This window comes from Gymnoscopelus microlampas (genome assembly GCF_963454915.1).
Source record: "Gymnoscopelus microlampas genome assembly, chromosome: 9".
In the NCBI taxonomy this organism is placed as follows: domain Eukaryota; kingdom Metazoa; phylum Chordata; class Actinopteri; order Myctophiformes; family Myctophidae; genus Gymnoscopelus; species Gymnoscopelus microlampas.
Window position 1 is genome coordinate 9,514,630 of NC_139946.1, and position 22,331 is coordinate 9,536,960.

At 42.7% G+C, this 22,331-nt stretch overlaps 2 protein-coding genes across 3 annotated transcripts in view; both read left to right on the forward strand.

Annotated features, from left to right (window-relative positions):
• The window catches only part of insrb (insulin receptor b), a 109,840-nt gene extending 97,992 nt beyond the window's left edge, over nucleotides 1–11,848 (forward strand). The window contains exons 18-23 of the mRNA XM_084065738.1: nucleotides 399–628; nucleotides 954–1,064; nucleotides 1,377–1,539; nucleotides 1,728–1,857; nucleotides 2,555–2,689; nucleotides 3,009–11,848. Coding sequence (XP_083921864.1) covers nucleotides 399–628; nucleotides 954–1,064; nucleotides 1,377–1,539; nucleotides 1,728–1,857; nucleotides 2,555–2,689; nucleotides 3,009–3,363 — 1,124 coding nt within the window. The 3' untranslated portion in view covers nucleotides 3,364–11,848. The remainder of the gene's footprint in view (nucleotides 1–398; nucleotides 629–953; nucleotides 1,065–1,376; nucleotides 1,540–1,727; nucleotides 1,858–2,554; nucleotides 2,690–3,008) is intronic.
• A 1,594-nt stretch (nucleotides 11,849–13,442) lies between these two features.
• arhgef18b (rho/rac guanine nucleotide exchange factor (GEF) 18b) overlaps nucleotides 13,443–22,331 on the forward strand; it is a 65,763-nt gene continuing 56,874 nt past the window's right edge. Inside the window, exons 1-3 of one of the 2 annotated variants that reach the window (XM_084067061.1) lie at nucleotides 13,443–13,800; nucleotides 20,764–20,906; nucleotides 21,202–21,956. In XM_084067061.1, the coding sequence (XP_083923187.1) occupies nucleotides 13,737–13,800; nucleotides 20,764–20,906; nucleotides 21,202–21,956 (962 nt within the window). In that variant the 5' untranslated portion in view covers nucleotides 13,443–13,736. Of the gene's footprint in view, nucleotides 13,801–15,011; nucleotides 15,111–20,757; nucleotides 20,907–21,201; nucleotides 21,957–22,331 lie in introns of those variants that run through there. The other variant, XM_084067060.1, reaches the window with a different exon arrangement.

A 22,331-nucleotide genomic window follows, 5' to 3' on the forward strand; every position in this document is an offset into this window, starting at 1 on the left:
AACGATTTTTAAAGATATAGCCTTACAATTAGGAAAAGATTCATGTTGGGGTTAGGGGACATTTAGATGTTAGGTTTAGGTTGGAGTTATGCCTGATTCATACCAAGTTGTGTGTTGGTGTCAAAAAATAAATAAATAGCAGATCTACAAGCTCACATCGCGTCGGGCACATTGTGAGCTTGTAGATCTGCTATTTTTTTGTTTTAATGTTAAACATTCAAGCATTCATATAATTGCCATCCTAAACTGTTGATGTCCACACAAGCATATTGATACAAAGCTGTGTGTGTGTGTGTGTGTGTGTGTGTGTGTGTGTGTGTGTGTGTGTGTGTGTGTGTGTGTGTGTGTGTGTGTGTGTGTGTGTGTGTGTGTGTGTGTGTGTGTGTGTGTGTGTGTAGTCTATGTACCAGATGAATGGGAGGTGGGCCGAGAGAAGATCAATGTCCTCAGAGAGCTGGGTCAAGGCTCCTTCGGTATGGTCTACGAGGGCATCGCCAAGGACATTGTGAAGGGTGAACCGGAGACGCGCGTGGCCGTCAAAACGGTCAATGAATCTGCCAGCCTCAGAGAAAGAATAGAATTCCTCAATGAAGCCTCCGTCATGAAAGCTTTCAGCTGTCACCACGTGGTATGATTCCTCATTCATGTCTTGTTCAGAATCTGTTATTCTTCTTTTAGTCCCAAATGTTTACCGGTTTACCTTTACCAATCACTTGGGCAGTTGATGAACCATAAATTATAGATTCCTCTCCATTCTCAAAGACCAGCTGAAATTAGAAATATGTTTTTCACACTTTTAGAGCATATAATGGAGACATACTGTAATTAACATTAGACAGTGTCTCCACCAGGCTGAAGGAAAAATGGGGCGATTATGTTCTGGGGTTAATCTCACAAACCACTCACCAAATTTAGTGCAACAGTGAAACTTACGATTTTGTTTGTTTGTGCAGGTGCGTCTTCTCGGTGTGGTGTCTAAAGGCCAGCCCACCCTGGTTGTGATGGAACTCATGACCCATGGAGACTTGAAGAGCTACCTGCGATGTCTCAGACCAGACTCTGAGGTACATATTATTAGTATTACATATTCAGGGTTCCTATGAGGTCTTGGACATCATGAAAAATAAATGTAATACTTTCTAGGGTTAGATACGTTTCTATGTTTGGCAAAGACGGTGCTTTTTTCCCTATTGACCATTTCAATTTCAATTGTGCGGCTATGTGTATCCTCTGCCTAAGGACTGTCCTCTTGACTGAAATTCTTCTGTAGAGTTACCTTACCAAGTGCCTATGGCCTCACTGGGGGTAAATGCTCAAAAGAATGCTCATGTAGGAGATTTCCATGCATAACTAACTCTGAATCCGTATGTCCCCAGCACAATCCAACTGGTCGTCCTCCCCCGACGCTGAAGTTGATGATCCAGATGGCAGCAGAGATTGCGGACGGCATGGCATACCTCAACGCCAAGAAGTTTGTCCACAGAGACCTGGCAGCCAGGAACTGTATGGTGGCAGAGGACTTCACCGTCAAGATTGGAGGTGCTGTGGTTCTCCTCTCATAGCTGGTTTGAGCCAAATGTTTTGAGCAGACAAATTGTTAATGTACAAAAGGCTGTGTTCATACTGTACGTATCGCAGGACATATTCACAATTTCAAAATAGTGCATACTTATAATTATGAACATGCTTTTCATACTGAATCCTAACCTTGCATCTCTGTCCTGTAGACTTTGGTATGACGCGAGACATCTATGAGACGGACTACTACCGTAAGGGAGGGAAGGGTCTGCTGCCTGTCAGGTGGATGGCCCCGGAGTCTCTGAAAGACGGAGTCTTCACTGCTCACTCTGACTGCTGGTATGTCACTGGAGCAGTCAGTAGCTTCAACAGACATTGCTGTATAGCTGCAGAGCTCAACTTCTCCGCGCTGTGTCTGGAAATTAGGGCTACAACTATCGATTATTTTCTTAGCGATTGTTCTTTTGATTATCTTTTTGATTAATTGAATAATTGAGAAGGTTTTCTTTTGTATATGCTGTATATATTTTTCAAAATATCAAATAGATTTTTTATAATCAACTAATTCGATTATTTTTTTTAAAGATTTTTTTTTGTTTTGTTTTTTGGCTTTTGTATGCCTTTATTAGAGAGGGACAGGGAAAGTAGGCTGACAGGAAATGGGAAGAAAGATGGGGGGTTGACACGCAGCAAAGGCCGTCGGGAACGGGAGTCGAACCCGCGACACGCTGTCAGGCTGGCATTGCAGCCTAGGGTGCCTGGACCGCCACGCTGCGGCCCAGGCCAACTAATTCGATTATTTTGTTTAACCACTTAAGCTCTGTTTTATACTTTGTTGTACAATGGTGCTCAGAAGCGATGCAACATGCTTTTTTCCCACTATTTTGGAAAGTTTTTGAAAACTAGATTATTTTATTATAATCGATTCAATCTATTACGTAGTTCGATTAACTGTTGCACCCCTACTGGATATAATGATTTTATGTCATGTTGTCATTCCGTTCTGATTCTGATGTGTGTGCACGCTCATTTCCAGGTCGTTTGGCGTGGTGCTTTGGGAGATCAGCACGCTAGCAGAGCAGCCCTACCAGGGTTTGTCCAATGAGCAAGTCCTCAAATTTGTTATGGACGGAGGCTTCCTGGACCGGCCAGACAACTGCGCTGAGAGGATGTGAGTAAATGATGGCACACTATCTCATACACAGCACATTGACTCTGTCTGAATACTGTCACTCCTTTGTATGTTGACTTTAAAACTATGTGTAGAAGGAGATGTTATGGGCTTAATTGATGGGGAAAATCCATTATCCATTATGATGCAAGTCAGATTTCTTCATAGGCAGAGTATCGCACCTTCATGGGCGCGCTCCCTTTTTTATAGCTGTAATTAGTCTTTATAATGCCCCCTGTCCTCGGTTCTTTGTCTCGTCCCTACTCTCTCTCTCTTTTCACATTACATATTCCTCATCATTTCACTTTAACCCATCCAGGCACAGCCTGATGTCGATGTGCTGGCACTACAACCCCAAGATGCGGCCGATGTTCCACGAGATAATCGAGATGCTGCGGGAGGAGCTGTACCCATCCTTCCAGGAGCTCTCTTTCTTCTACAGCGAGGAGAACAAGGTCCCAGAGACAGAGGACTTTGACCTGGACCTGGACAACATGGAGAGCATCCCCCTGGACCCCTCGTCATATTCCCAGAGGGAGGAAAGCCTGGGCAGGGACAACGGGCCCTCGGTGGCCCTCAGGGGGAACTATGAGGAGCATGTCCCCTACACACACATGAACGGTGGCAAGAAAAATGGCCGAATCTTATCGTTGCCCAGATCTAGCCCTTCCTAACATTTCCTGTTTCCTTAAATGAACTTGTTTAAAACGCCTGTTTCCTCACCCCCTACTCCACCTCCACCTTCATTCCCTTCTAGTCCATTTTTTCCTTTTATGATCCTCGGTCCTTCACTCATTTTCTAATTAATTTCATTCTATCATTCTTACAGAAGCCCTTCAACACAGAAACAGATCTCAGGACTTTTTATTTACTTCCTCATGGCTGCCAAGCACAGGCAAGCGAGAGGGATGCAAAACACAGTGTATGTTAACACTTTTTTAACATCACCCACATCACCTTGGACTTACCATATCTATTGTTTTGTTGTTGTTTTTTCACTATTGCCAAGTTTCCAGGACTGATTGCAATGGAAACAAAGAAAAAAAAAAAGAAAAGAAAAAAAAATCTGTGAACACGACAAACCTTAGACAACCAGATGGCTGCTTATGTTCAATCTCTCAAGATTTGTCCCTCCTCGCCTCCTGTTAAAGATACTGATCTTTTTTCTCGTTTTTTTTTCTTTTTTAATTTTTTTTTTTCAAAGTGAAATCTTTTACTCAAATAGTGGCCTTTTTATACGTGGCCTATAAACAAAGAGAAGTGTCTATCCACGCTTGTACTTATTTCCTTTGAACAATGACTTTAATCAATTTGGAACTGTTTGGAACGGCGGGGTGACTCACAAAGACTCAATCCTAGAACAAAGAGGATATTTTCTTGTTTTTGTGTTTTGTGTTTAGTTTTTCAGTTCTGCAGAATTCCAAACTACACACAGATTCATCGGGTTTTTTTGGTGAAATAGTTTTAATTTATTTGCTTTTATTTTTACTTTCTTTCTCTATTTTTATTTCTGTGTCCTCACAATACGGCTGAAGGATATTTAACAGTTAAGAATTGGACAAAAGAGTTCCTCAGACTGACCAATAGCTGCTGCTTTGATATATTTTAGTGGGTGTAGAAATATATATATATATAATATATATAGTATATATGGAATATTGGTATTTATGTATCAATATTTTATATATAATATATGAAATATTGATGTTTTTGTACATAGTTCATATTTGTAATATTTTTTCATCAGATGCTATGCTGGTAAGATGTTTTTTTTTATCAGTTTTATTCTTTAGGGTTTTATTATTTTATTATCTTATTTCTAGCCCCACAAATCACACTAATCTACCGCCAGTGCTCTCTGTGTGTCTTAGGCCTCCAGTCCTTCTAGTACTCTGTCCAACTGGATGGGCTAAGGGAAAACACCCTAGAAATAACTTTTTTTAAATCCTTCTCCCCTTGATGAACTCTCATCAGTGGGAGTCAAAGGGAGGCCTCTTTGCAGCAAACACACAAATACACACACTAACCAAAAAAAAAAGAGAGAAAGCTTTATAAAGGGGAATGAGGTCTTTCTAGGTTTGAAGTGCACCTGGTGTATGTTTGTCTCTGCTGTGTCTCTGGCCGATCAAGCTGGAGTCAGGTCGTCACACATCTATAACATTCATGTGATCGAGTCGATTATCTGTCTTATCGGTCTGTGTTTATTACCAGTGAGGTTAGAGAGTCTGTGAAGAGCTTGTCATCGCCTAGTGATTGTACTTCGTTGTCTTGGTTTAACAGTGGTGCTTGTCAGTGTCGTAGTTGCTGCTCGGGTTAGAGCAGGATGGGAAAATAAAGCCAAATCTAGGATCATTTTGAAGGTGGAAGTTTAGCTACCCTACTGTACCAGCCACTTTGGCAGATATGTATCCACTTTAACCATGACATCCTAAGTTTGGGCATGTCGTTATAAATTAGATGAAAATAAAAACGTATTGAAACAGTTTAGTAAATTTGGTCAAATGGCAATCTATATGCTCACAATTTAGATTTCTTTGTGGTTAAGTGGCTCAGTGGTTAAGTGGTTAACCAACCTGCAATGATCCCGTGACTTATATTACCAGTACTGACAGTGGGTGGTGACATTTGGTATGCATCAGTCATGGTGGCTGGCCACTGAAAATAGTCTGTTTCCCATCCTGGTTAAAATTTGAGCTCCTTTCAGCTGATGTATGGTGAGTCCCTCAGTGGATAATAGGGACAGTAATAGTATTTGTTCTTAGCTGGCCTGAGATTGGATATAGTACACAAAGCAAAGGGAGATTAACTTCACACATTATGGCCATTGAATGCCACTGTCCTCATTAAGTTTGCCCTGAACCCACAAGCTCCTGCCCTGACCCTTCAACACCCACCCCGCCTATTGCGATTCCCATTGGCTGTCAAGTCCACTGCTCACAATCAGGTTGGTGGAATTTTTCCACATTCTGTGGTCAAGGGCTGGAGAATGATCCGGAAAGTTCCGAATGCATTCAGAGTCCGCACCACGTAGTCTAGAGAGGAGCTGTGTGTGTGTGTGAGAGAGAAAGAGAGATTTTTAATCCTATTATTCTCCCTCCTATCACATGTACAGTCGCAGTTAGAACACAGTGTTTCACTTAGGCCTGACATTCCAGGATTTAGTTGGCACCCGTGTTTCCTCTCGTCCCTCAGACTCTGTGCCTGTTGGCAAACCTAATGCCCTCACCACACCCTTAAATTAATATACACGATTAACGCATTATATTTCCGTAATCAAGGGAAGCAAAAATTCATACATTTACATAAAAACGAATATATTTGTTTTACCAGTGTGCTTGTCCCCTCTGCTAGGAATTACCCCATTACCTTGCCCTAATGCCCTCGAAGTTACAAGTAACAAAGATTTACCATTTCATTACTTGCCCCAAATGTTTTGCATAAAGACTGAGATCATTCGTTGGTTGTCACTGTATTCGAGGCAGCATTATTAGTCAGCCGCTCAAAGGCCCTCAGTTTCACAACACATCATCCAGGACCACTACATATTTCTAGCAACATCCTCTTCTCTCTGTCTGTCTCTCTCTCTCACTCTCTCTCTCGCTCTGAGACACAGCTGTCTCAGCTAGGATCTGTTGTCTGTATGGACATAAGATGAGACAAACTGACAGTCCCTGTTCGGAACACTTAGAATAGTGTGGTAGCCAATCTAGCCAATCAGCATTAAGCACTTCTAGTATAGCCAAAGTGTTGGTGGCTTACTGTCAGCAACATGTAACCCACTGAATTGGAGTCAGAGAGTGGAGAAGCTGTCTCCATCTTTTACCAGTGCCTTCGCAAACACAGAGCCACATCCAGGCTTGATATTGGCTAGTGCAACACACACACACACACACACACACACACACACACACACACACACACACACACACACACACACACACACACACACACACACACACACACACACACACACACACACACACACACACACACACACAGGCCTATGTGCTCTCCATATATTATGTAGTTGGATGAAAGACAGAAAGAAGTGGTAATTTAATACATATTGTGAAACCCATGTTTTGTTTTAAGGAACTATACTCTTTTCTAAAATGAGAGTAGCCTGTAGGGCAGCGCGCCTCATTTAGGTCAGCGATAGATTAGATTGCCGAGTTCACTTGGTGCTTTAGTGATGACACTGTGGATTGGCCATCGTCTGTGTTGTTAAGCCACCATGTTGACACTCAGACGTGCCTAAAGTTGATATAATGATATAAGACTTAGATTTTAGCTAATCATTCAGAAGAGCTACAATCTTGTTTTTGTTTTGTACTTTGTAAATAATCTGTGGCATAGTATGTGAAAACCTAAAAAGAAATGAGAAAAAAAAATGATGCCCCTCAACTGTGTGTACAGGACCTCAACAAAAGAAATATGGCAGAAATCGTGTCTTGACCTTTGCTCTATGTTTCCTATCTCGTGGTGGTGTACACACATATGCAACTTTTAATTCAGATGGTGCCCATATCTTTGAAATGACCAGATATCTTATTTATTTTATTAAGATCATTTGTCATTGTATAAGAACGCAGTTAGCTTTTTAGTCAAACATTTTCATGGTGTTCAGGGGTGGAGTGATGTTGAAAACCTAGTTTTTATTATTGTACAGGCTGAGTAGCTATTGACAAGTGGAAGGAGTGCTAGTTAGTACGTATAGTTGTCTTTGTCTTTGTGTTTGGCCAGAGTCTACCTCAGTGCATATGGAGGAATTGGTCTAAAGAGCCTAAGTCATCCCCATCAATCAACCAATATCCCATCATTTCAAATATCACATCAAGTTTTAACAAAATTGACCACCCCGTCGGGCGGGCTTTCTGATCCCCGAAGAATGATGTAGGAGCAAAATGGCCGCCATGTGAATATGGTCAGTACAGCACCAAAAACACTAAAGTCCTTTGCTCTGTGATATACTAATTGACCCTACTCTTCTTATTTTCTTGTCATTCTCCCTGTGTCCCAGTGTGGAAACGCTTATACGTTAGAGCAGGGACCCTGGCCAAGACCACTGCAGTATAGAAGCATGCACCTTTAGAATTGGAGCACAGCCGTGAACGTTTAGGAAGAGTTTTGATCCAATGATGCAACTTGTTTGTATAAAAACTAAAACAGTACAAAACAAAACAAAAAAAGAACAGTATTTTAAGCACAATCTCTCAAGCTGGTGTACCTGTCTGCTTATGTTTTTACCATTAGCACTTATTCAATAGTTAAGTAATAAATCAGGCAGGTTGTCGCATTAAGACAAGGGGTAGGTCTGTGCTTTTGGAGTACTACAGAGACTTACGTAAGCTGGAAAAAAGTAGTGTAGTGCTACTTAGTCTTGTCAATCTTTTGTCCCTTGCCTGACCCTTAAACTGGTCCTTACCCATGACCATTATGGATTGTATGTCATAGTGCTTCTGCTGGGGTTTTTGGTGAGGAGGAGGTGACCTTTAGCATGACTCAGATTAAAAATGTCTAATTATCTGGACTTTCAATACATATCTGTAATCATCCACATATGGCCGAGGGCAACTTACAGTAGCTGTCCTGAACATTCATGTTTTAAAGTCACATCTAGACCCATATGTTATCTCATCTCTCGCAGCAACCCTCAGCTGATAGCCCTCGATGCAGGATGCCCTATTCCTCTTTTCGTCTCTGTTCTCCCTGCCTCTCTGTCTCTCTCTCTGAGTTAGCGGTCTCCTCAGTCAAAAAACACTCAAAATCTCAAAGCCTTTCCATGTTTCCTCCAGTCGTACTCGGTTTGTTTTGTCGGTTTGTCTCTCTGTTCTGATGTTGTTTTCTGATTTTGTGTTTGTATGTAAATTTTTTCTACTGTGAATATTAAGAGATAACCTTTATTTTATATCAATGCCATGGATTGGGTCTGTAATGGCCGATCAGGACACGGACATGTCTGGGCTGGTCAAAGGTTTTTCAAGGGGATGACCTCCTCCTCTGTCGAGGAGAGCTGGACTGGGACAATCCTGTGTGCCATAAGAACTATTAAACAGAAATGAAATCTAGATTGTAACTTTCGTCTCAGGGAGGCGGCCTGATGCTTTGTGGTTGGAGGAGAAAGAGGATGAGGAGGAAGAAGAGCTACCTACCTACCTTTTTTATCTACTCTCTGACCGAAGCGCAAGTTCTCAGCAACCTAGCAAAAGTTAATGGAGATACCGGCCCTACGGCATGTTTTCAACTACAAACACCCAAACTCTCGACAAATTGGACCCCCACCCCCTTTCAAGATGACCCAGATCAGGAGTACTACATCTTCTCTCTCTGAGGTGATTTGGTTTGGACTGCTCTCTAGTGGCTGGATGGGAGCGTTGCAGGTCAGAAGTGGCAAAGCAAACAGGGCCCCTGACCCAATGACCCATAGTGCCTTGCTCAGACTGACAGCCCTCCTGACCCCTCCCACCCAGTCCACTTCAGCCCCTCCCAGCAGAGCCATCACTGACTGGCATGTGTCTCCACCAATCACTAAAGAGGATTACCCACCTCCCAAAAATTCTTATTCAAATGTTATGTTTTTTTTTGCATTTAATAGACAGGAGATGGGTTTTCTTTATTAGCTGCAGAGAAAAGAAAACATTCTAACTGCTTGGCTGGATAATACTGTAATTTGGGATTAAATGAATTATGTTCGTGTTTTTACCCCTCCACCCCACCCCCTTCCACCCCCATCCCCACACATTTTGACCTTGTGTCTTGACTCTGCTAAGCTCTGGCTTGCTATGTGCATGAAAAACAAACCATCTATACCAGCAGATAGCTTGTTAATTTGACGCAAATTGATTTTTGCTTATCGGCAGCCATTTTGACAGCAATGCCCCAAAACGCATGTGATGAAGTCCAGTTATTGCATCACATTTGGGAGAACATTAGTTCCATTTGAAAAGCATTCTGTTTTTTAAATTTAATCAGCAGATTGACGAGCTCCAAAAACTGTAAATAGCGTCAGAAATCGCCCCCATAAAATGAAAGCACTTGACAGTGGGATGTTTAGGTTTGTTTTAGTTGAACTCTGATGACCTAAGAAGCGGTTGACCAGAGCATGCTAGCAACGCAGTGCAGGGTGAGAACAAACCATTGTATGTATTATTGTATTGTTTCAAAGAAAAGAAAAAAAGTATTACATTTTAGAGATGTTGATTTCTATTTCTTTTTTTTTCTTTCTTTTTCTTCTTTTTTAGCCAAAATAGGGAGGGCAAATACAATTACTTTTTCTGACTGTAAACTTTTACTACTCTTGTACATTATGAATTTAACATTGTTATCAATGTGTATATAACTTTTTCTAAATAAAATTAAAAAATAGATGGTTTTTTTGCTCATGACACTACCCCAACTGCACCCCACCCTCCACCCCTCCACTACACAAGAAAGCAGAGCTGAGTTCTATCAGTATACTCATAGGAGCAGCACAATTCTGGTCTGAGGGCTTACCTGTGTAACCAGACCTATGTGGCCTGAAATGTTCACCATGTATCCTGTTTCTTAAAGCTGATGCATGTTCTGAATGTTGCCCTACGAGACGTCATGCATTTGAGACCACCCCGACCAGTCATACTATAGCATGTCACCCCTGAAGCCTTTCCCTAGGTCACAAATATCACCTGTCGCAAAAGTATGAAATGAAAAGTATCACTGTTTCTGACAAGCAGACAGTCTTTAGGTTTAGTTTTGTTTTGTTTAGTTTTTTGCTGTTGCTGTTGCTTTTTTTTTTTTTTTTTTTCGATGTGAAAAACTGGAAAAGACCACTGCACGTTCCTTTAGGGAGAAAACACGAGTGACGAAATCCTGAATAAGCTAAAAATAAAATATATCTTTACTGATGGTTCCACAGCTATATTCATATATATATATATATCCATCCCAATCTAATGTGGAGATTGTAAAGCCTGCAGCTGTAAGGCGGCTGCCAATCCCTTTGTCATGGGGCAGCATCAAGATGAAACACCTAAAGCTATCTATGTATGTCCTAAATAATGTCTCAGTAGTGTGATTATGAACTGTTTTCTATTTGTTGTTGGTTTATTGATGAAAAAAACACCACTGTTAAACAATCAGATCTGGCCAAATGTGTAACGAGTCCTCCTAAGGGAATACATGTAAAGTAATGCAAATGTTTCCCTTCTTTGAAACTGTTGTGTGTCGGTATTGTTTGTAAAGCTAGTGTTACTGAGGGGTTTTGACAGTGAGACAGTAGAAAGTTTGGGTTTGTTTGCGGGGTGGGGTTTGAGTGCTGGGTTGGAACGCGGAGGTCACAGGGTCGATTTCCCTGCCAAAAAACTGTAGAGTTTGAAAGGGTGGTCTTCTAGTCCATCTGTCTGCCGGTCCAGTGGTCTGCTCCAGTTTACACAACACCATGTATTTGTCTCTTATCCTGGCCCCTGTATGTTGTTCTTATAGATGGAATTGTGTCTGTGTTGTCCTCGGTTGAAGTCTTTACCATGGCTTTCTTTGTGTTCTCTAATCGCTGCTCTCTCTCTCTCTCTCTCTCTCTCTCTCTCTCTCTCTCTCTCTCTCTCTCTCTCAGTGCACATAGATGGTCCCCAGAATGCTGTGTGTAGTCTTGCAGGATACCTCTTTACTAAATGTAATGTCATTTATTGTTGAATATGCTGATGTATTAATTGGGATACGTTATGTATACGTTATGTTGAAACAGTTGCATATATATATACAGACGACAGGTGTATATGTGTGCATATGTACAGTATGTCAACACCCACCCACAATCACAGAAATCACTTCATCCCTCACACTGGATCCAAATGTGCCATTATCTTTATGTATCACCTATATTGTCATATTCACACACACGCGCGCACACACACACACACACACACACACATGCACACACACATACACACGTCACGTGTACTACAATACATACAAAGACACACAAAGCGAAATACACATATTGTACAGGATCAAAAATGTGCCATGACTAAATAAACGCTTGACAATTTATTTTTTCTATGTTTTCAAAGGAGAGCCAAGCAGTGACATGTACAGAAAATGTTGGAATGATATGAAAATAAAAATCTTGCTGTGTGTAAATTATTCAACAATTAACTGTTTATATTAAAATTATGAATAAAATTATTGGAGAAAATGTGTCTTTTTGTACTCATAAACCATAAAGCCTAATTTGTACACTGTCGTGCAAAACAGATTTTCAACTGAAAAACCTTTCGTGACAAATCACATCAAGTGTGTCAGTTCAAAATCAGTTTGGCGAGTGGACATGGTCATATAGAAGATGTATAAATTGACAACATTTAGTCACTAGATGTCACACATTCCACATCACAACACCTCTGTTACATAATGTTCCTTATTTCCCTATTCACTATAAGGCAGCACTCATGCAGTCTGCAGCATTGTAAAGCATCTAATTTGCTGCTTATCCCTTACTCTAAGGTGGTAGCAGTAGAGTATTAGGCTACTGTTACTGTACTTGTCAGATCATCAAACAGTAGTTAACAGTCCATTGAACTATGTTTTTCTCTTTCATTCAACCTTTATAAGAAAGGTTTGGCTGGACACACAGTATAGCCTGCCTTCAGCACCAACACATGTTACACTTTAATCCCATCTGGGGCTCATTCAGGGCAACCACAGTCTGTTATTGACCATCATGCTGCTCTACATGAGAAACTGTACGAGGTCCTTCATTTTCATATGCACCTTGACAGTCATTTATTCTGGCACTAATGTTCTGAAATAGTTAGGGTTCAGAACATAAAACTTAGGGTCACAATATCACCAATAGGCCTACTCTATATGCAGTCAACCTCTTCTACTTTCGCAATTAAAGCTTGATTCCTCTTGAGTGTGCTGTTGGATCTTAGAATCTTGTTTTTTACTGTCCTTTTTTTGGGTGGGGGCAGTCAGATGTAGACTAAATGTGTCTTCTCTATTTTAACATGAATGTTGATATGATTATCCTTCATTATGGTCTTGTTTCATGTTTCAAAGGTAAACAATGACAGCCTATCAATGTATAGTCTCTGCATTCATTCACACATAATTACCCAGCGCAGCTCAAGCTGAAAGACAGTGAGTGCCTTAGATCGAATCTAATCTATATCATCACTGAAACCGCTAAAGACAAGCAAGTTCCTTTTAACCTCATTTCGAACCCCATGCAAGAGTGTTGGCTGCAAATGCTGTGAGACGTTGGAGGCAAGCCTACAGATCAAGGTAATAACAGCCAGGATAACAAGGATTTTTGATGTACATTTGAGTTAAGCATATAATCTGAATCAAGTTTTGAACCTTACTAAAGTCAGTAAAGCCAAAATAGAGGTTTGTTATCAACTGATCCATCACTGTAAAAACAATAACTAAACGACTTTGGCTTTTAGCCCTTTTGTCTTGGTGAAGTTCACCAACTGTGTGAAACCACATGTTTTAAAAGACTTACTGATGTGTGAAAAGTAACATGACAGCATAAGTGAGCACTGGTACTATATGTACTCAGTCACAGGGGAAAAGAGAATGAGCGAAAGAGGAAGTGGTCTGAGATCCTGTAGTTGCCGTTGTGCTGTTTATCTAAGAGAACTAACTGATCTTCGCTTACTGAGTTTCAATATCACTCACTCTACCCAGGATTGAATGCAAGTAAGTAGAGCTTCAGAGAGTCGTCATATACTTTCAAATGACACATTTGAGGGCCATATGGCTTACTATATAGAATTGTATGCATGTATTTCTTTCAATAATAACATTTTGCATGTCCATTAGCATTGTATTGTGTTAATGTATTTGTGTGTTTATGTGCTGTGTACAGCACTTCAGAGTTGATCAGATTAAACAAATGTGGGTTTCCAGTTGCCTTCTCAGCTACAGTAAAACTGCTTCCTCTATCTCTGTGGGAACTTGATGTGCAGTCAGCTGAACTATGTAGCCAGTCATCTACAGTTACGGTTAAGAAGGAAATTAGGAAACACAATGGTTGCAACAATCATATACTCAAAATATACGCTGGATGGATCTGGCTGACTGTTTACCCAGCAGACGTGTAGGAGTAGAGCATCTACACCACACAGTAAGTGAAACGTTTTGGTCACATATTGTAGTGTTGCTACTGTATATACAGTCCGTAGTGTGTGGAATTAGTTCATTTGATGAGCTGTTTGGTTGATTTGACTGAGCATATAGGGCTGCTACCACCAGCCCCCCACCACCACTTTTTTTTCTCATCTCTCCACCTTTTCAACCTTTCATTCTGCCATGACCCTCTCACCCTTTTGTTTCTGCCTTCCAATCACTTCCACTTCCGTTTAACTCTCTCAAATCTCTCTCTCTCTCTCTCTCTCTCTCTCTCTCTATGATACAAATTGATAATACATATTCAGAATCAGAACAAATAATACAAACAAGACAAGGAAATTGTCCCTCATTTTGGCAGGCTGCTGCATATTTTGCTGCCAACCTTGAGCATTCGACTTTCTCACCTAATAATTAGGGGATTGCCTGGATAGAGTCAAACTGTACCTTTGTGTTTGTTATTTTTGTGAATTTAGGGTAGAATTCTTCTCTTATATGTTTATATTTGTCACATGCAGTCTCTCTGTCTGTCTGTCTGTCTGTCTGTCTGTCTGTCTGTCTGTCTGTCTGTCTGTGTCTGTCTGTCTGTCTCTCTCTTTCTGTTTGTTTCTTTCTCTCTCTCTCTCTCTCTCTCTCTCTCTCTCTCTCTCTCTCTCTCTCTCTCTCTCTCTCTCTCTCTCTCTCTCCCTCTCTCTCTCTCTCTCTCTCTCTCCCTCCTATGGAGCCCATAATCTCCAGCAGGCAGCTCCTGATCCTAGCCTGGGATTTTCAGTTGTACCCTTTCATTCCATCTCTCTCTCTCTCTCTCTCTCTCTCTCTCTCTCTCTCTCTCTCTCTCTCTCTCTCTCTCTCTCTCTCTGCTCATTGTTGCCTGCTCTTTCTCTCTCACACACACACGCACGCATGCACGCACACACGCACACACACACACACACACACACACACACACACACACACACACACACACACACACACACACACACACACACACACACACACACACACACACACACACACACACACACACACACACACACACACACACACACACACACACACTGTATACAGTATAACACAACAGTTTTTTCTATCTCTCATACACTCATGGACTCCCCACCCAGCACATCCTCTCTCCCCTCCCCTCCCCTCGCCTCCTCTCCCTCCACTGCTGGCTGCCACAGAGCTCCAGTGTGAGAGTGCTCCAGCTCTCGCTGGCCTCCTCGCTGTGCTGCTGCTATGGCGGACTCGCCCCTCAACAACTCTTGGCCCTCCTTCTCCAAACTCTGGATGAAGAGATGGTCCTTCAAGAGAGGTACGGTAGTGCAACTATGTCTGGAAAGTCTTTACATAGAGGTTATAGCATTGTTAGATGGTGCCCAGTGGGAGCTTGGACAGAGAGACAGATGCATTGGCTTGTCCACTCACCAGGATCAGGATGCCCCTTGACTTCTCCTTAAGGTCTTTAGAATTAATCATCTCTTTTCCTCTCCATTCTCTTTATCTTTCTCCATTTCTCACTCTCTTTTAGCTTCCATGTGAGTACAGTGTAGATGCATGGTGTCCTTGGGGTTTTTGTGACAGTTGCATCTTTTACAGTATGTTCAGGCTTCGTAACATTTGTTCATTTCTGTTTCAGTGAGTAATCTCAGACAGTCTTCTTTGCCTACGTTGTACAGTATTTATACAGTATTTTGGGTGTCTTGATCCCCCAAAATACCTCCCTATTTTGGGGGTCTAATAGAGGAATGACAGGTTCAGCTGTAGCTTGCTAGCTGAAAGATATTTGATAGAATTGCCCCAGATCAGTGTAGTTCTCAAGAACGATTAATTTGATAAAGTTGGTAAATGAAAAAGGATTCTGTTATAGTTATTTCTTTCTTATATATATATATTTTTTAAAGAGCTTAGCATTTGTGGTTTTCATTCTTCTCTCGATGACCCTTGTTTAACATGAGTCTCTGAAATATATCAATGTCATGGGTGAATATAATGCGGATGTATTGAAGTGTGTAGGATGCTTCCATGTTCTTTCAACGGCTGTGTGTGGTTCGCTCAGTACGTGCTTTGAAATCCTAGACGAATGGATATTATGATCAGAGGCTCTGTGAGATGACAGTTGTTTTGATGTGAGATCTGACCTGAGATCTAACAGCCTCCGTGGCCCCTCTCGCCTAATACACAACAAACTCTGCTGTACACAGACAAACACACCTACAGTATTGTGCACGCACGCACGCACGCACGCACGCACGCACGCACGCACGCACGCACGCACGCACGCACGCACGCACGCACACACACACACACACACACACACACACACACACACACACACACACACACACACACACACATAGTCTGTAAATCCATAACAGTTTTTTTTAACCAATCTGCAATGGGACAATCAATACATGACTTCTGAATTACTTGAATGACAAAAGGAGGGAGGTGTCATGCATTATACACGATACAGTCTGATGGCGCTGTTGGTCTCCATGAGTGCTGTGCAGTCATATATTTTCAGCTCAGCTTGTAGATCTGCTATTTTTTTTTAAAGAATTTCATAGGTTATGGTTAATATGCTAAGGACTATATACATACTTACTATCTACTTATATCAACACATTCAAGTCATTGTGTGTCATTTGGTGATTTTAGATGATAACAATTGCAACGCTGTCGGGTAGGGTTCTGTACTAATGTGAGGTGAAAACTACTGACAAAGGACAGAGCCAACATACTTATAGAGGAGCTGATTACACGCACACGCACACGCGCGCGCGCACACACACACACACACACACACACACACACACACACACACACACACACACACACACACACACACACACACACACACACACACACACACACACACACACACAGTCACACACACACACACACACACACACACACACACACACACACACACACACACACACACACACACACACACACACACACACACACAAACAATGCACACACACACACTACCAATCCATCTGAGATATGAGAGGCCAACCATAAAAGGCTACAGAGACAGCATCAAGCTGCAGCAGCAGCAGTGTCTATAGCGAAGGTCTCAGTTTACACTGAACACAAGAGTGATTTGGATGCAAACAAACTCTCCCTCTGTCGGGGACATTGTCACTGTCTTGGCCTGAGAAAGTGATTTAGTAGTATTGAAAACAGATCTATGTCCATCTCTGTGTTTATCTGAGAGCATCTCTGGCTGACGGACTGGAGTGGATGCTACTGGTTTATAGCTAGACCTGGTACTCAGAGCTGAAAGTGTGGCATGGCCTGGGAGGAGGGGTCCTGGTGGTCCATGGGCTCTGCTTTTCATCTCACTGAATAACATAACACTACCTGAGTCCTCTCACTGTCCACACACTGTAAAAAGTGACGGTAATCTTCGGCAGTGCTATCACTACAGGCAGAGAGACAGGAGGACATCTTGAACCCAAATCAGGGTCCCAAGAAGCGCCTGGATCCAGTCAAATACACCAAACCGGCGCACACAGGCTTACGTTATGCCTTTCTATATTGTCCAGAGAGGCACAAAGCTGCCATCGGATACCAGTAATACACAATCCTTTCCACCCATGTTAGATTCCGTGCTTCAAGATTCATGGACTGCTTTTATATAGTGCCTTTCTCCAAAGCGCCATTCATATTACATTTTAAAAATAGTTCTGACATAGGCAACACACCCAAAAGAAACACTTAACATAGAGATGTGTTTTCAGAAGCGATTTAAAAGAGGGGAATGCTTTTGCTAGCCTCAGATCCTCAGGGAGGGCCTCCCAGAGCCTGGGTGCCTGGGCCGCGAAAGCCTGATCACCCCGGGCAAGGAGGCAAGAGTAACCAAGAGGGCCTTACCTGAGGACCTGAGGCAGCGCACAGGCTTATAGGGGACCAGCAAATCGGTAATGTAACTGGGTGCCTGTCCATGTACAGTAGGGCTTTAAAGGTGATTGGTAAAATCTTAAACTCGTTTCTGAAGCTCACAGGCAACCAGTGGAGAGCAGCCAAGATGGGTGTGATATGATCACGATTCTTAGTATTAGTTAGCAATAGCAGCAGAGTTCTGAACCAATTGGAAACGGGCTGTAACGTTTTTGCTAAGGCCGGCGTAAAGGGAGTTTCAGTAATCTAAGCGTGTTGTGATAAGGGCATGGATGACTTTTTCAAGGTCTTTCAGGAAAACTCTTGTTACTCGTTGAAGGACAAATTAGAATCAAAGGTCACGCCCATGGGTTACGGGCTGCATGTGTGACATGGGGGATAAGGTGCCAAGTTCTAATTGGAAGGAGTGGGTGGAATTTGGAGGGCCGAATAAAAGGATCTCTGATTTTGCTTCGTTAAGCTGGAGATAATGTCGGGACATCCAGTGCCTAATCTCGGGAGAGTTAAAAGGAAGTAACATTCCACCTTTCTCGGAAAGAAAGGTGGAATGTTACTTTTTTAACCTGCCCTAGCAATGGCCCTACCTTACTCAGATGGGCATGGTAGCTGAAACCCAAACACTTCAGGACTTTATGATACCTCATAGACTCCTCAGATATCATCAGACACGTGATGTTGGCGTTATATGACCCTGGCCTAAATAGAAAAAATACAGGGGAGACGCAGTTTACAAAGAAAGTAGAATTTATTAAATAATCAAAAGTAACGAACAGATCAGGAATAAACAGATGAGGTGTGGAAATCAGTAAAGTCAGTAGTGTAATGTGTGTATGCATGAGTGGATTGTGTAGTGTGCGTGAGTGTTGCATCGGTTAACATAAATGTTGAATAAGCAGGTGCTGGTCAGGTGAGGTGCAAAAGTCAAATGAATGAACTGAAAGGAACTAACAACCGAGGCTTTTATAGTGCGTGCCAAAAATCCCGAAGGGGGCGTCAACAAGTGTCATTTGGTAGCGGCGGACATTTTGTTTGTAAACAGGTTGACTTAACATTGCCCCCCACCAGTATGTCTGCAGCTACTATGCCACGGCCCACGTGGTGACGATGCGTTGGCAAGCACTATAGGGCGTGGGCACCCGGGCCCAGGTGCACGCCAATTAGGCTGATGGCCAACATCTCAATGCTCCCCAAGTCCTAGGAACCAATGAGAAAGAGAAATGAACACAAAGCAAATACACAAACCATAACCATATAACCTAAGAGTTAAATATAACATACTATCAGTCAGACTATACAGGGAACCGTCACAGTTGGTCAAGCTTAAACTTTGGTATGAAACCAACAAATGTGGAAACATTGTGCATGTAAAAGACCCCTTCTCTTCACCATCTATATCATGTCAAAATGTCATTCGCACGGATTGTATGTACAGTACTGTGGCATATTCAGTCATGAGTGGCTCCTTAAGGAACTTCTCAGGTTGCAGAAAGCTGAATTTAGTGAATAAGTAGCTGGGTCTCTGCCACTGACATGGAGACTAATGCAGGATCATGGAGTGGTTGCCAGTGGTGACAGCATGTTTGTGGCATCATGTAAATCAAGGAATCTGTTTATGCAATGGAAAGGTAGAGGAGCTTTCAGAAAGGGGCTGGACTTGGGGTTACTGCGAATTTGCTGTGAATCCATTACACAAAAACAATCACTCACACATTTTAATATGTGTTGATTATTAGACAGGTGCCCAAATGGCATCATATTATTATCTCTGCCAGGCCAGGCAGGGGAGAGATTATGTTTTCACCCCTCTGTGTCTGTCTGTGTGTGTGTGTGTGTGTGTGTGTGTGTGTGTGTGTGTGTGTGTGTGTGTGTGTGTGTGTGTGTCTGTGTGTGTGTGTGTGTGTGTGTGTGTGTGTGTGTGTGTGTGTGTGTGTGTGTGTGTGTGTGTGTGTGTGTGTGTGTGTGTGTGTGTGTGTGTACATCCGTAGCCTCGCGTAGCCAGACTATATCACTGCGTGGATATGAGTCTGGTGCTTCTATGAGGAAGTTTTGAATACTGGGCCCTGATTGGTCACCCCAGACTTCGGGAGCAGGAAATTGATTCACAACGGAGCGGTGCCGGACCCGAATCGCAGAGGGATTTTTTTTGTTGCTCTGGCAGATTCGTCTGGTCCCAGGCTAGTGCCTCCGTCCGTGTGTGCATGCAGCTAATCTTTCTCGCAAACCACAATACCAATAAGCATCAAATTTATTTGACACTGCCTGGGCCAAGGAACTCAAAATTATTATTTGTGATAATGTCAGAACCACCATAGCTCCAGATTGTGGGATGAACATCCTTGGAGGCCAGTCTGAAGAGATGTGGAACTGCACATTTGGGCAAGACAGGCATTATCAATATCGCCAGGCCGGGTGGCCTTTCAAGTTGTATTATTTTTCAAATATTTAAAGGTGGACAAGACACTGAATTACAATTTTGTATTTGCTAACCGTTAATTATTATTGCATACTTGACTATGCTGAAACGCAAATGTCCTCGTCATATGTGGCTCATTGGCGCCCCTAATGGTAAAAAGAACAAAACTCCAGGCAAGAGTGCATGCTGACATTTCCTCAGACAAGAGGAAATGTCATTTTAAAAAACAATTAATTCCCCGCTATTTCGATGTAGGCGCGGATAGTCCCTCTGCCTGCATGATCTCTCAACGCCCAATTCATTGCACTTTTTTGGGTGGAGAGGAAACTAAACTGGGAGGTTGAAGTCCCCCTGCACTCAAAAACATGCTTTTTGTTGTTGTTGATCACTTTGACTATACAGATTATTATCTGTTATATATGTTATAATATGCCAACTGTGTGATCCTGCAAACCTATCATGGTCCAATATCCAAATTGTCCACTTGCTGAAACCGGCATGGAACCACTTTGCTTTGAGCAGTGATACAATTTGAATATTAATAGATCCAGAAGAATTTCTCAATGAGGCAGTAGTAGATATGGAGGACTTTAAAGCCTCTCCAACTCATGTATTGGACATTTTCTGTGTATTTCAGCATCAGAGTGTAAGCCGTGCAACCAGCCGTGCGGGCCACCCACTGCCCAGCCTGGTGATGGCAATGTGACAGGGACAAGCTGTTCCTCGTTGCTGTCCCCTGTCTCCATCGCTGAGGACATCATTTGTAGCAGCACCCATGAGGACCAGGTAATCCGACCACACTGTTCTAGCTTTTAATAATCCTTCTCCTCCTCTTCCCCCTCTTAGTTGGGGTGCTTTTTCAATTGAGGCTCTAGTAAAACATATATATATATATATTTCATCAAACCGATTACCATTTATTTGTTTTTGGGGTAGAATGTGCAAATTAAGGCTGAATACTCAGCGATCACCATGTCACCACAAGGGCTATTGCCTTTTACGTTGTTTTTCCTGTAATTCTCCCAACCTTTCCCTGCTCCCATCTGTCCTCCCTATCCCCTCTTCTTTCCCTGGCACCCAGGACACCTGTTCAGTAGACAGTGACTACGACTGTCCAGGTGTGGTGTCGTGCAGTAGCGTGGAGGACCTACTGGACCTCAGCGCCTCTCTCAGAGACTCTGAGTACTTCAAAGACCTAGCAGGAGGTGTAATACCTTCACCGTCTGCCGTATCCACCGTAAACACAGTCTCAGAGAGTAGCAACCTGGCTGAGGGCCTTCATGTGTCCCTGAACAGTCCTACTATCACCTCACATGTACTGGTTTCTCTGAACGCCCACCGCAGCCAAGACGTCCCACCAACATCCACCTCCTACATCCAGCCAGCAAGTGGACTACAAGCATCCCACCCCTGCTTTGTGGTCAGGCAGCTCAATCACAGGGCCATGAACAGCTGTGAATGCGAGGACCCTGTACTGGGGCACAGCATGACAATGAATGAGCTGCTGGCATCTTTGGAACCAGTAAAACCCACAGCATCAGCAGTACCGGGAGGAATTATGGGAACAGAGGGAGTAGGAGGCCATCCAGCTAAGGATGTGGATGCAGACCCAGACCCAGACCCTGACGAAGACCCAGACCCAGACTCAGGCCCAGACCCAGACAAAGACCCAGACAAAGACCCAGACCCAGACCCAGACCCAGACCCAGACTCAGACTCAGACTCAGGCCCAGGCCCAGGCTCAGGCCCAGAGAGCTTCCCAATCTTCGTCCGGTCCATGTCAACTTCTCGTAGACACAGCCTTTGTCCTATGTCCCCCATTGACCTGGGGAGGAGGTAGGATTGATGAATGGATGGTATTGATGTGTGTATGTGCTGTATGACCAGATAGATAGACAGAAAGACAGACATACAGACAGACAGACAGACAGACAGACAGACATACAGACAGACAGACAGACAGACAGACAGACAGACAGACAGACAGACAGACAGACAGACAGACAGACAGACAGACAGACAGACAGACAGACAGACAGACTGAGAGAGTGAGAGAGTTAATTTCAAATTCAAGTCTACAAAACTGTGTAGCTCTCAGGAAATTAATTCTGGCTGTCACTATACACTTAGCTAGAGTTTTTGTTCCTATGTACAGTATTATAGCGGTCAGTGACAGCTTCCTGCTCACTGAGTGCTATAATTCAGCTGAGT